The 14471-nt window shown below is 31.2% G+C and overlaps 2 protein-coding genes across 2 annotated transcripts; one reads left to right on the top strand and one right to left on the bottom strand.

Annotated features, from left to right (window-relative positions):
• Positions 1-212: 212 nt before the first annotated feature.
• Positions 213-3737, top strand: LOC124836700 (protein LIGHT-DEPENDENT SHORT HYPOCOTYLS 10-like). The gene is made up of 2 exons (XM_047311876.2): positions 213-932; positions 3458-3737. Exon 1 carries the CDS (start codon positions 397-399, stop codon positions 898-900), a length of 504 nt encoding a protein of 167 aa, XP_047167832.1. The 5' UTR covers positions 213-396; the 3' UTR covers positions 901-932; positions 3458-3737.
• Positions 3738-10388: 6651 nt separating this feature from the next.
• LOC124836699 (sequence-specific DNA binding transcription factor) lies at positions 10389-14266 on the bottom strand. The gene is made up of 2 exons (XM_047311875.2): positions 13227-14266; positions 10389-10666 (listed from the first exon to the last, which is right to left on the bottom strand). The coding sequence occupies exons 1-2, from the start codon at positions 14113-14115 to the stop codon at positions 10653-10655; spliced, it is 903 nt and encodes a 300-aa protein (XP_047167831.1). The 5' UTR covers positions 14116-14266; the 3' UTR covers positions 10389-10652.
• Between the last annotated feature and the right edge of the window lie 205 nt (positions 14267-14471).

The following is a 14471-nucleotide window of genomic DNA, read 5'->3' as shown; positions in this document are numbered from 1 at the left end:
GGTTGTAGAAGCTAGTCCTATTAATGGATTGATATAAATATATACATATATATAGTTAGGGCAATAATGTTAAATGAGGTTGATAATAAGGTGATAAGGTTGATGCGTGTTGACAAATGGCAAACAATAATTGTTTGATTACAGGAAAAATGTATAGTTAAACGGTGAGGTCGCTATTAAAAAAGAGAGTATAAATATGAAAGAGAGAAGGAAAAGATGAGTAGAAAGCAACTAACATGGCCCATAAAATGTCTACTCATTAGCCCAATGACATGATCCCCATCTTGCTCTCCCTATTCAATTCACCTAGCTTTCACATCCCCTTTTCCCTTCCCTTTGGTTAATTTACAAAAGCCAAACAAGGCTCTTCATCATCTTCACCATTTCAGCAGCAGAATGTCTTCGAGTGGGAAGGATTTGGTAGAAGGATCAAGCTCTCCAACAGGGACACCTAGTCGCTATGAGTCTCAGAAGAGAAGGGATTGGAACACTTTTGGGCAGTACTTGAAGAATCAGAGACCCCCAGTTCCACTTTCTCAGTGCAATTGCAACCATGTGTTGGATTTTCTAAGGTATCTGGACCAGTTTGGGAAGACCAAGGTTCACCTTCAAGGGTGCATGTTCTATGGGCAGCCAGAACCTCCAGCACCCTGCACATGCCCCCTTAGACAGGCTTGGGGAAGCCTTGATGCTCTCATAGGGAGGCTCAGGGCTGCTTATGAGGAAAATGGTGGCTCCCCAGAGACTAACCCTTTTGCAAGTGGCTCCATCCGTGTCTATCTCAAAGAGGTTAGAGAGTGCCAAGCTAAGGCAAGAGGTATCCCTTACAAGAAGAAAAAGAAGGGCACAAATCAAACCAAGCCAAATGATGAATCAACCTCCACCATCCACTTCTCTTGAATACCATCATCATCATCACCCCTTTCAACATGGTAATTCATTGATTAATCTCATCATCCTTCATTCACTGTGTTTACTTCACTGATTAACTCAATGTGCTGCTTTAGTATCTAGTTTTGTCATTTATAACTGTATAACCTAATGTGGAATTCAATCTAGGAGCATCTGATCTTGTTCATTAAAACATTAGTGTATCAGAAAGTACTGTGTTTACACAGTTGCTGTCAAATAGAGAAAGCAGATAGCAAATCTTCATCATATAAACCAAGATTTTCACTTTTAGGTACTACAGTTAATTAGTTTATGAAACATTTTTTGTTGGTATAATATTACTTGACAATGTTATCAGTTCCTTAGGTTGCAAACGTGTGCTGATAATAAAATTGTAAAGATTGTGTTAAATCCCTCAGACACGCTCTAATACCCGCTGACATGGAATTATTCTGGAAAAATACTTGTGATCTGCATAACTTTAATTAAATATTTGTTATTTGCATGTTAGCTTTTCCCCTAAATTTTTCCCTTTTAAGATTCTGCAGATTTTATGTCCCATGAATGTTCAAAGTGAAATGACTTGGTTTCTCTATTTAGTTTCTATGCATCGAATAAACCAATGATTGCAAGCATTTGATGAATTAAGTTTTTTTTTTCTTTTTAAATTCAACGGTTAATTAAGGTTCTACTCAACATTAATAGTTTGTGACAAATAATTGTAGAAAATGCATGCTTTTTGTAACGCTTTTCTAATTCACAATTTAATACTAACAAAGTCATGATTATGTGGAATCTGTCTTTGAGTAAATGTTGGAGAAAGAAATCTGATGCTAATTATTTAATTAATCTTATGTAAACCTTAAACATTTCCCACCATCCTCACCTCCATATGCCCCACTTATTGCTATCTTTGATATAGAAGATCTTTCCATGCAAAGGGTGACTGGATATACATGTCTTTTTTCTCCACTTTGTTTTATTACCATGTCAAGTACGGATTCAAATATTCTGTCTTCTTTGTATGTGTCTCCTTTCCTTTCCTGTCCCTTAATAGAAATTTAACACTTTAGTAAAAAAAATAAATAACAAATTAGTATATGATAAAGAATGTTATTTTCCAATCATATATATTGGAGAGAGACAAGTAAGAGAATAGAAAATGGAAACATGTAACTTCTGTCGAAAACGTACCCTTATTAGATCATGTTGTCTAGCCTCTGATTCTGTGGAACAGTACCTATATATTCCTTCTTCACAATGTTATTAGTCATCATCTTTAATTTTTATAAGCTCATTATTGTTTGGTTAGGCAAATGGTCGAGCTTTGTGCTTCCTCCCATCACCTCACATGTTCTTGTCGGTTGTTCATTAATTTAAATACAACTTCGTAAGCAATTTGAACTAGAAGATTTTTTTTTCTATATATATTAGACATTGAAGACAAGCTCTTGGTTTCAAGCGATTATTCCACTCGAACGTCAAAACTTACTGCACACAACACTCTTTGAGCCTTTAAATTATGCATATCTAGATTATTGAACTACGTAAAACTTGGGTTAGGGCTTCTTTAAGCATATATAATGCTTCCTATAATACAACACTCATACAGAAAATCATGTGTGGCTTATAGCAAAGATCAAGGGAATATTCAGTTTGTACGGCTGTTTGTCTGCACAGTCTGTGTCAGTGTGTGGCAGCTGGTGGCAAGTTAGGGTTTTCCTTGTACGTATTATGATCCAAGTATGTGAAAACTATTTGTCGGCAGATTTTTTTGTTGGGAATCTGAGACTTTTTTATGATATGGTATCAGATTTTTTCACTTGTGTTTCAAACATAGTTAGAGAATCAACCGTACTACTTCTATTAATTAGTTGGTGCATCAGTTCTTTCCCTACATTCTTTTTCTTTTCCTCGTCCTTAAGTCATAATTATGAACCAGTTAATTTAGAATATTGGTAAGCTTTTTCTTTTAATCAGCTTTCCCTACCAAGTTGGTACTACTTCCACTTTGTATAAACAAAGTTCTACTATTTTCATTTCTAAAAGAAACATAACATTTTCCTAACACATTTTAAATAAGAGAAAGAAATTAAGGCGAGAGTATCCACCTTTACAAACGTAAGAACTTCATCTATCAGATTATTTTAGGAATTACTAGGTTATATGTTACTGACCCCTGTAGGGTATGCATATCTCTTTTGAAATCTTTAACTTCAGAAATGATATATGCGTCAGAACAAACAAAACCAGTTAAGGGTTCTTGGTGGATAAAGGGAATATCTATATTATGGCCCATAAAGCATCTTGCAGCATTAATCCTTCACAGTATTTTATTGTTTTTTTTAATTAAATACTAATAACAACATAATGTATGAAACATCACTGATTGTTCTAATTGAAAGAGTCATTTCAGCATTTCTGATATTATTCTTCTCATGACAGATGAATTGAGTCACCATTTTTTTTTTCTGCTTTTGTATATTAAGAAATTATGACAGAAATAAACTGGTAAAAGAAGAAATTAGGCATTTATATTAATCCATGATTATATATCTCCTTGCAGGATAATGTAGCATACAATCAAATCTGGAGATCCTTTTTTCAAGGCATTGGAGGTTCGGTTTCTATTCGGTCGATGATTTGTTGGCATTGCTCTTTTTGTTTTTCTGGGGAATTTGTAAGATTCTAGCGTAATGAACAACATACTCATTAAATATATGACTTATGGTTTTGTTTATCTTCAAACTATTGAGTTGCATATATACATATATAGTTAGAGATTGTCGTGTACTTTTGGAATTGGTTGCCATTGAAATGGTTAGGTATTTTGGTAAATTGGGTTCTATGGTCTTCCAAATGGTGAGTATATATCCTCTGCTTTCTTGTCATCAATGTAAGAAACAAAGTCTTCTCAAACTCATTTTCTAATGTTATTGATGCATTTGTCTTTTTGTCATTCATTACAATCATAATCTTTTGGCCTAGATAGATGTTTACTTCTAATAGTAAAATTGGAGTATATCAAGTTACTAATCAATTTTTATTTGTGTTTGATGAATGGATCATAGGTAACATTTTTACCTTTTTAACGTCCTGAAATTGTCTTATTACAAAAAAAAACCCAAATCATTAAATAACAATTAATTTTTAGAAATAAAAAATAATTAGTGATTAATTTATTTATTAATTTAAAACTAAAATTTATTAGTATAAAAGATAGTCTTTATTAAGAATAAATATTTATAATTAATTTGTAAATTTAAATTTAAATTAGTTTTTAATATTAGTTACCAAAGTTTTTAACTATAAAAGAATTAATGTTTTGAAAGCTAGAACTTTGATAGCTAATGAATTTAGATTGTAATTTATAAACTAGTTAAAAATTTTATTTACAATAAAAATTAATTTTGATACTAATAATTTATAAACTAATATATAAATTAGTTATTAGAGTGACTAGTTATTTTTTTTATCTTTAAAATTGAATGTTACTGTTATTTAATAATTTTCTTGATTGTAATTAGTTACCTAATTGTATTATTGATTGAAATTTCAAAACCAAAATTCGATTAGGTTCTTCCATTTTTTTTAATGTGTTTTACTTATAGTTTATAATTTGTAATAAATTATGTTGGAAAAAATTTGCTAAGCAATATATATATATGTAGGTAAAATATCTTAATGTCAGTGATTGCAACATTGTTTGTTATTATTTTTTGTATATAACAAATGCATTTGTCTTTTGCTTAAAATTTAGAAATAAAATATTTAAAATATGCATTAAATAGGTATTCACTTTAATTTACTCTTTTTCGGTATTTTTTGTCAGATACCTTCAATTTGTCGTAAAAGAAGCGTTTTTTCTAAAACGAAAGTGAAATACTGCTTGAATGTCCAATATTTTTTGTGGCAATGTTTCCATTTAATAAGAGTTAATAATTATTTTCTTGTCAATTTTGAAATAAGTTTAACTAGTAATCAATTTTGTTTTCACCTTCAATATTTTTAATATGAAAAGATTGAGAGACAATCAAGTTGCACTAATGATTGCAATTCATGTGTCTATGTATATATTCTCTGACATTTTCAATTTCTTGAGACAAATTCACTTTTAAAAAATAAAGTTGTACAATTCAACGTGAGAGGATTTTTATTTAGATTGTTTGGAAAATGATTTAAGAATAATAATTAACTTCAATTGTTGTTAAACATGTTTTAAGAAGAACAAAATTAACTTCTAAACTGTTAGTTTTGTTTAAAAAAGTTTTAAGCATAAAAATTAACTTCTAAAAGATATATATACATTTATAATATGTTAAACAATATACACTTATAACGTATAAAGTTATTTTACACTGCTAATTATATACATTATTGTTGATATGACTTTTAAGATAATGTATAATATTTCAAAGTATGGATGACAAAATATAAAATACTTAAGAAGGTACCAGAACGAATCATACAATTTAAAAGTAAAGTACAAAATGTAAGAAAATAATATATGATAAAAACATTAAATATGTTGGTTTAAACCCCTTAACTATTATTACCTATAATCACACTACATTCTAAAAAATCAAATTATGCCATGGTCAGTCACAAACCATGATTTCACCCTCTATAATCCAATCCTACCTGCTCAAAGTCATCAACACTGTCATAGTTAACAACACATGATATAAGTTCTACTGTTTTCAACATTTATTTTATTCCTCCCAAAATATTATATTCGCATAGGAAGAGTAATCCTTTCATTTCTTATTTGATAAAAAGAATTAATGGTAAAATTTTATAGCATTTTTTAAATGTTTATAACAATTTCAAAACCGATTTTTAGAACTAGGTTTGTATCTACTTATAAATTATGAATCGATTTTCTTTCCACCGGTAAAAAATTATATTCATTGATAAAATTCATGATATGGTTCACCTTTTTTTTCTTCTTTCTGCTTCTTCTTTCTTCTTTCTGCTTCTTCTTTCTTTTATTCACATCCTCTACACATCAAATAATAGGCAACAAATAGCATACCCATATCATCACATAAAAGCAACAATTTCTATCCTCTTCATTCGAAAACGAAAAACCCCATATATTTAGAGGAAGTGGGAGATGAGACATAATTTAATTCTGCTTCCTATTCTTTCATCACACACACTAACTCTGAAAGAAAAGAAGATATAAAATCTTCAATTTCTATAAAAAGGAATAAAAAGATACATAATTTAATTTCAATTAGATTTTAATCTTCGGTTTGTATTATTTTTAATCTTAATCTACCTATTAGAATTATTTGTCTTCAGTTTCTTATTTGAAGAGGTATTTTGCTTTTCAAACGTCTTAAAATTCACATTGTAATAATATAACTGATATTATTTATGTTTTTGAAACACATTGTATTTATTAAAATAAAGTTTATTCATAAAGTACATCAATAAGTTTTAGATTTAAAATACTTGTAAACATGGTCCACTTAATAACAATTTGAATCAAGTGTAATATATAGTTTTTCATTATTACTTCAAATTAATGTAGTATACAAATGAACTACTTTGTCTTAGTTATGGGCTTTGTAATGGTTATGGGCTTTTGTTTTCTCTAATATTTTACCTATAGGACAATGTGCTCGTATTTAACAGCATCTCCAATGTTGAGGTGCAGAAAGTGATTCTCCAACATTCTGTTATCTAAAAGAACAGAAACTTTCGTGACTCATCTTTGGTCTTACAATTTCACATTCACGAAATCACCATTACTTATTTAAAAAAGTTTTAAGTATTGTCTTTAGAACTAAAAATGAATTGAAAATCTTATATTATATTGGAAAAAAAAAGTAATATAAAAAAATAAGATTCATAAATATTAAATATTAATATGTTAGAAGTATAGAAACATATACTAAAAAAGAATAAAAAAATGTCCCCACATTTCATTAATTTGAAAATTGCATAATGACAATTTATATACATGGGAAACACCAATTACACATAAACAAAAATAACATTAACATTCAAATTTTATAATTCTAATTAAGTCTCTTAAATTGCTAAATCTCTAAACTTTTATAGCCTTGGTAAACATATCAGATTTGTAATATTCAAGCTTTCCATTGTTGATTTATTCACATATAAAGTGAAATTTAGTTTCAATGTACTTGTTTCTTCCATGGGAGGCTGGGTGTTTAGTCAAATCTATTGCAAATTTGTTATCCATAAAAAGTTATGATTGCTAAACCAAATATGCTTTTAACTCCTTTAGCAACATTCCAAGCCAAGTATCTTGACAAACAACTTGTAATGTTGTTATATATTCAACCTCACAAGATGACAATGTCATTGCAGGTTCTTTTGTTCAGTTCTAAGACATGGGGTTCCTCCATAATAGAACACATACCTAATAGTATTTTTCATGTCCTCCTTGTCCCCACGCCAATCAACATTAATGTAGTCCACTGACCTTTTTTTATGAACTCGCCTCCAAGCTCATAGTCGCGTGAATTAAATTAAAGTCAGATTGATACGGAAGCAATAAAGAATATGAAGCTCAATACGACCTCGATACTACTTGATGGCTCACGGATGGCCATGGTGCTTGTGGTGATGAATGCAGCAAAATGAGAAAGTGATATATGTGGTTTGGTGTGGTGAAACAAAAACCCAAAGAAGGTTAAACCTAACTAGGGGAAGGGTTTCATTATTGTATTTTGTGATATATGCAGCAAGCCCTCATGGCATTTACATGTTGTATTTTGTCAAAATATTCTAATATGGTTTCATTCTTTTCCATAGTCAGAAATTCGAATTGTCTACGTAAGGTTTGAAGTTTTTCCCTTCCTATTTTTGTCACCATTATATTTTTTTATCAAAATCTCCCAATCCTCCTAGGCAATAGCAACCTTCAAGATTTTGTTGAAAATCTTGGGACTGACACATTGATAAATGGTGAATCTTGCTTTACTATCCATCTTCTGTTGTGCCTCGAAATTTTTCTTCTCTTTATCTATGGATTTTGCATCAGGAACTTCAATCTAGATGGTGACTACTTCAGCTACATCTTGGAACCCGAAAATGGCTAGCATCTTGATATTCATCAAGCAACTTGTAATTACTAAAAAATACTAAAGGGGGTTGACTAGTGTTTTGGAAACTTTTTCACAAATGAGTGCTCAACAACTTTTGGTGAGAGTTAAATAGTTTACACAAGTTGTTAAACACTTGATTTATACGACACTATTTCCAATGCAACATGTTTAGAGGAAAAGTATTCTTAGGGCGTTTCGCAAGGCTTATGCAATAATTGAGAAAGACAATTCTTAAGAAAGATAACTTTTAGTGACAAGAGCACATATCAATGGTTGAGTTAATAAGTGTTTATAATGTGGGTACGTTGTCTACTAAGTTTCACCTATTGTTGATTTTCACTAGACAATCTGGGTATGTTGTCTGCTAAGTGTTTAATTCAACTGAGTCAACTAACAAGTGTTTGAATTCTCTCTAGAATATACAATCAATTAGATTATTTACAAGTCTCAGACAATTACTCTCACAAAGAGGATGTGTTTATAATACAACTCAATCTAAAAGACCTTGTGGATTTTTTTTCTCTTCTTACAAATGTAAGCTTATGACTCTATGAAGCTCGAGAGTATGTTCTTAGAATTTTTGTTCTTTCACGAGTAAGAGTATTGCTTTTCAAATATTCTTTTTGTTGTTCGTATGCCTATTTTCTTGATCTTCTCTTCAAATGATCTTCAATTTATATGCTTCATGAGAAAATATTCGTTAGATATTACTTGTTTTTAATCTTCTGATCTTCATAGCCTTTTCGTAGGTAGAAGCCATAGGTTGAAGTCAACGTGTCAAAGCATACATATTTCTTTAGTACTTTAACCAAAGTATGTTGTATGAACCTTTCAACACGACTTTTAATGGAGAGAACATTTTGTGAATATCTCTTTTATCTCTATCGTCCACTTCTAACTTGTATATGATGGAGCAGATGGATTCTTGAAATAGACAACTGCAAAGAGTAGAGTAGATATGCATGGAGACAAATATGTCATTTCACTTATAACTTTTTAAACATTATGCATTTAATGTTTTTTATTTCATGTTCAAGATAACTTTGTCAATACATGTAACTCATTTAAGAACTTTTGATAAGACACCATGTACTGATTCATAACGGGGATAAAAATATCGTTTTGAATCAACGTATCGTTTAGCCTTTACAAGGCATTTACTAACAATGCTTCGTTTATTGATCTTTGTTCAGTATAAGAGCGCATTTAGAAAAGTGTTATTCAACACTTTTTTTTGGAGCAATATCTATAGCTTTAGCGCATTTGCCAAAAACATCATTTAGCATATTATTTTGTAAGACATAGTGAGAACTCGTTTAGCATTGTTTAGCAAGATATAGCAAGAGTGCGTTTAGTAAGACTTCTATATAACATATTGACATGTTACGATGATATCGTTTGATATTGCGTCGATTGTCATAATAGCGCGTTTACAAAAGACTTTCCTTTAAACATTTAGATATCACAACGCTTTTTCGTACGACGTCTTTCATTCAACGATATTCTTTTCACAAAGATAATATTTTGTTAAATACTCATTTTGTTTATCGTTGTTTGTTAAACATAAAAACATGAAGGCGTTAGACGTTCCTGTCTTATGAACAATCTTGACTTAACACAACTTATCAATAAATATGAGTTTACCTATATCATTCCATCAAACCCTGCCATGCCTTCTAAACCAATCTTTGATATCTTAGTATCGTCTTTTCACAAAAACAAAAATAACGATGACATTATAATTTATTTAATTCCTAACAAGAAGTATTATCAAGTTTCTTATATAAATAACTCGTATTTTCAACAATGATATCAAAATCAATGGTTTGTCTTAGCATTCAACTTAGAAAAAGATAAATTTGTCTTGTTATAATAAGATTCAATAGTTAAAGTTAGTAAAAACGTATTTAAACGAATAGTTGAAATAAATATGTCTGATATATACACATTTTTACTAAGTTATTTTATATATTTCACCTCTTTGTAAGCTTTAAATATATGGGAAAAAAATGAAAAATAGTAGGTAAATATTAAGAATGGAGCAAGCTCACGAGCCTAAACTAATTAGTTCTTGACAAATTTTAGATAATAAAATATTTATAGTTGTATTTATGACTATTTTTGTTCTATGTCCAAATTATATTATATATTAAATTAAATGAAATTGATGAAATATCATCTAATTAAAATTTATATAGATTTATAAATCAAACCCATGCAATTAAATTTCTAAAAAATATTCTCTAAGCAATTAAGTCATGAATGCAATTAAAAACATTAACATTTGATTAACAAATAATTCGATTACTATATAATAAGAGATTTAAAGCATAGAAAACGTATTTTAAAATAAAATAGATAGAGACCTTTAAAAAAACCCTGAATATGACATTTTTTGAAGAAACACACTGGTTAACTAAAGTTCCAATTGAATATTCACAGTGTCTTTGTTCATTTTTCTTGAAATGCTGGAAGATGACAGAGAAACTAAATTTACTGCACATAAAGATAGTATTCGACTACTAAGATTCTAGAACACGACCAAATTTAAACCTTACTGTAAACATACCTTTCCTAAATTCCTTTTTCATTAAAAAATAAAAAGGCTAAAGATGCTTCCATGTCCAATGGTAATGTGTTTATGTTGTTCTGGATCAGAGTCTCCATCACCGTTTGCTATGAGACACTGTCTGCATGATGACAGAGAAATATAACCCCATGAGATTCATTCGAGTACCACGAACATGGGAAAGACAAAAATAATACATAATAAATCATTGTCACATCCGACAACTAAACCTATGCTAACACTGAGATGAGAAAGATTTAACCATGTAATACAAATACCAAATATGGTCTCTAACAAAGAAAAAAAAAACAAAAAATATTATTCAAGGCAATGAGTGCGTGTGTTTGGCCTAGTACATTTATCTTATTTAAAAAATATATAATGTAACTTCAAATAATATAATAATGTCTCTCACGGTTCCTTCTAAAGAATGCCTCCCACTGCTATAGTGTAAGTTTGTTAAACTAATTGAGATAAGATATTATATTATTCATGAATTTAAGTATTATTGAAGAATAAAACAAAGAATGAAAATATTTTCAATAGAAAAAATATCGAATGACTTAAATATAATAGCAAATATTAATATATACTATTATCAAAGTTGTCTATTAAAATAATAGTTATACAATTTTCAAATACAAAGCATACAGCATTATTAAAAGACTATCATTGTAAACATATTATTAAAAAAAATAGTACTAATAATACTGCTACAACAAATAATATCACTTAAACAAACAAAAAACTGTGGAAATTTAGAATAATAGTCAATCGAACTTTTCATAAATATATTTTAAAAATAGGATAATATCATTATTAAAATATAGAATAAGCTTGCCGATCCTGCCACATCATACATTCCGAATTAGTAAAAGAAAAGTGGAGGTCTTGGATGAGTAAAATATACTACATTTCATTTAAGTTTTATTTTATTTAATCTGATCTTAAATGATGCAAGTCATAGAAATTAATCTTCCTAAATTCTATTTTATTTCATATTTTTTTTTTCGTATAATGTAATATAACTTTTAAGTTTCTTTGAAGTATTTTAATTTTTTGTTTTTTTCTAAATATTTTATTTTCTTCTGATCTTATGATATAATAAAAATCTTAAAAATATTTATTTTCATTTACATATATGTGTGTGTCTCTATAAATATAAATATAAATATATATATATATATATATATATATATATATATCCCATGTTTGATAGAGCAATTTTATTCTTTAATAAATAAAAAATAATTTACTTATTTAATAAAATAGGCAATTGAACAATTTCTCTTTATTTTAAAATTAGTAAATAATTTTTTTTTTAAATAATCATCACATTATTTTTAACACTATTCTTACAAAATTACACATTTTTAAATTATATATTCTTTTAATATTTTTTAATATCATTCCTATAAAATTATATCATTTTTAAATCCTTAATTATTTTTAATGTATGGGTTCTCATTATCTAACTATTTTCTGAGACGGCAAGATTTTTAATTATTATATGGCCATCACTATATTAACAGTCAACAATCATAGCATCAATATGCAGAGGCGCTCAAATCTTGTGTTAGAGATATTTACAACAATAAATAATACTATGGCTCAAGCAGTTCACTTATAGCCCTGATTCTTAACAACAATCATAATGTTCTATTATTGTCCCATATCATCCTCATAAGATAATAAGCATAAAAAAAATGCTGAATAAACAACACCATTGATTACTTTTCAGGTAGAATTTATGACAATGGAATTCATAGATGAATGATTGGCCTTTAATTTACAACTAACTGTGTTGTTTTTTCTTTTATAATTTTAATCATTTCAGTGCTGCAGACAGCAGTTGTTACTTGTCAATCAATCATAATCTCAAGTACAACACTGCTGCGGTCCATCACACACTCAAAACTAAGAAAATGAGAAAATGCAAACGAAAATAGGCTTGCAGTTCCTTTGGCTGAAGTTCTGAGACAGATGTTCTGATACAAGAGACAGAGTTTGACCTATGAAGTGATAATAGAAAAATGTTTCCTTAAAGCAAAATTTTCTGATTTGCCTTTTATTTAAAAAACATGACCAATAGATGTGAAGTTTGATGACAGAAACACAATACTGATATGGCTGTTTTTATTGGGTGATGAAGAAGGTAAATAAGGCAGGGTGAACGCTTTTAAAAGAGTTTCGAGGCATGAATTACTGATGTATCTTACATCCCATCTGTAATTAAAAATATCATGAGCTAGAAAATGCCACAATTCCTCATCTTCAAAAATCAGATGCCAACAAAAGCCTGGGTAGAACTCAGAATGAACAAGAAAACACTTTAACATGTAAGTTTCAAAAGAAAGGTGTATCATGCTATGGCAGATACCCGTTATGAGAATCATTAATCAAATGATTCAGAGTCAATATCCGCTTTAAAACAACAAGGCCACTAAAATACTGTTACCTATAACTAAGCAGATTAATTATAATCAATCAAAATAGCATATAAATAACAACACCACAATAACTAAAAATGCATAATAACATTAAATAAAGTTATAGTATTCATAAAAGAAGAAATTAAGAAGGCAAGCAATCAAACAGTGGTTCATGTTAATTTATTTTTGTTATTTGTGAATTTTGTCTTACATGTAGTGATTGGGATGAAAGGAAAGAGGGTAACTAACCAGTTGCAGAAGAACGCTTGGAGTTGGAGCGATTCATTTTTTGCAAGTGAAGCTGAGTTTCCATGAAGAGTTTCATTCTCTGGGTTTCCAAATCCTTAGCAAACTGCATTCTCTGTTTCTCCAACTCAACCATTTGCCTCTGTTTAGCTTCTTCAACTCTCTCATAAATCTCCCCAAACCTCTCCAACGCTTCTGCAACCTCTCTGTAACCAAATTCCCAATCCCTTCCTCTTTTCTTCTTCTCTCTCTTCTCACTCCCACTGCTCCATTTAGAACCGTTCGAATTATCGCTATCAGCCTCCGCGGCCGCCGCCGCCGCTGCCGCAAAAACCGAGAAATTCCGCCGGAAGTATGAGTCGGCAACGCTCTCTGCCGCTGGCGCCGCCGGCGTCGGCCGCTTCTGAGAGCGGGATCGAGGACCGACCGGAATGAGGGCCCACGCCGGAGACTTCGCCGGAGGAGTGCTCCGCCGATCGGCGGAGCCTGACTCCGGCGGGGAGGGCTTCTTTGCCGGGAAATTGTCGCCGATGAGGAACTCGAGGCGGCGGAAGAACGGCCAGGCGGTGGCGGAATCGCCGGAATCGGAAACCCTAGCCTTCTCGATCTTGTACTTCTTCTTGAGCGTGTCGATGCGGTTCTTGCACTGCACGTCGGTGCGGCGGGCCCTGGCGCCGGCGTTGCCGTGACGTGCGTTGACGGTGTCGGCAACCTCCTGCCAGTGCCTTTGGCGGAGGTTCCCGCGGTTGAGTTCGAGGTGGCGTTCTCCCCATGCCTCGATGAGCGTGAACGTGGCTTCCTCCGACCAGCAGTCTTCCCGGCCAGGAAACGGCGACGGCCGAGACGACGGAGGGGTTGCTGTGTGAGGCGGAGCTCCGGCGATGGAGTCCATGATGCGCGTGGCGGTGGCTGGGGCCTGGTGGTTTTAGATTAACGGTGGTATTTGGTGTTACGGTGAGTTCGGTTCGTCTGAGGAACCTTTGCCTATGTGCTACGACGTTTGGCGATTAACGTGTGGGAAGCACTGTTTTTTTATGTTTTTTTTTTAATTTTGTTTTGTAGGTTAGGGAATGTTTGTGGGCCCATATCATTTTCGAAATGTTATAGGCTCCGGGTTCCGGTTTGGGCCTGAAACGGTCCAAATTAGGGTCATTTCTTCAAGGCTATTGCTTCCTGAAACCCGCCCTTTTCTTTCTGCACTCCCATAAAAGTGTAGATCCCAATTACTTCTCCTTAAAATTATAATTA

Source organism: Vigna umbellata, chromosome 6, assembly GCF_029865625.1.
Source record: "Vigna umbellata cultivar VRB3 chromosome 6, Vumbellata_1.0, whole genome shotgun sequence".
NCBI classification, from domain to species: domain Eukaryota; kingdom Viridiplantae; phylum Streptophyta; class Magnoliopsida; order Fabales; family Fabaceae; genus Vigna; species Vigna umbellata.
This window is presented reverse-complemented; position numbering and strand designations above follow the sequence as displayed.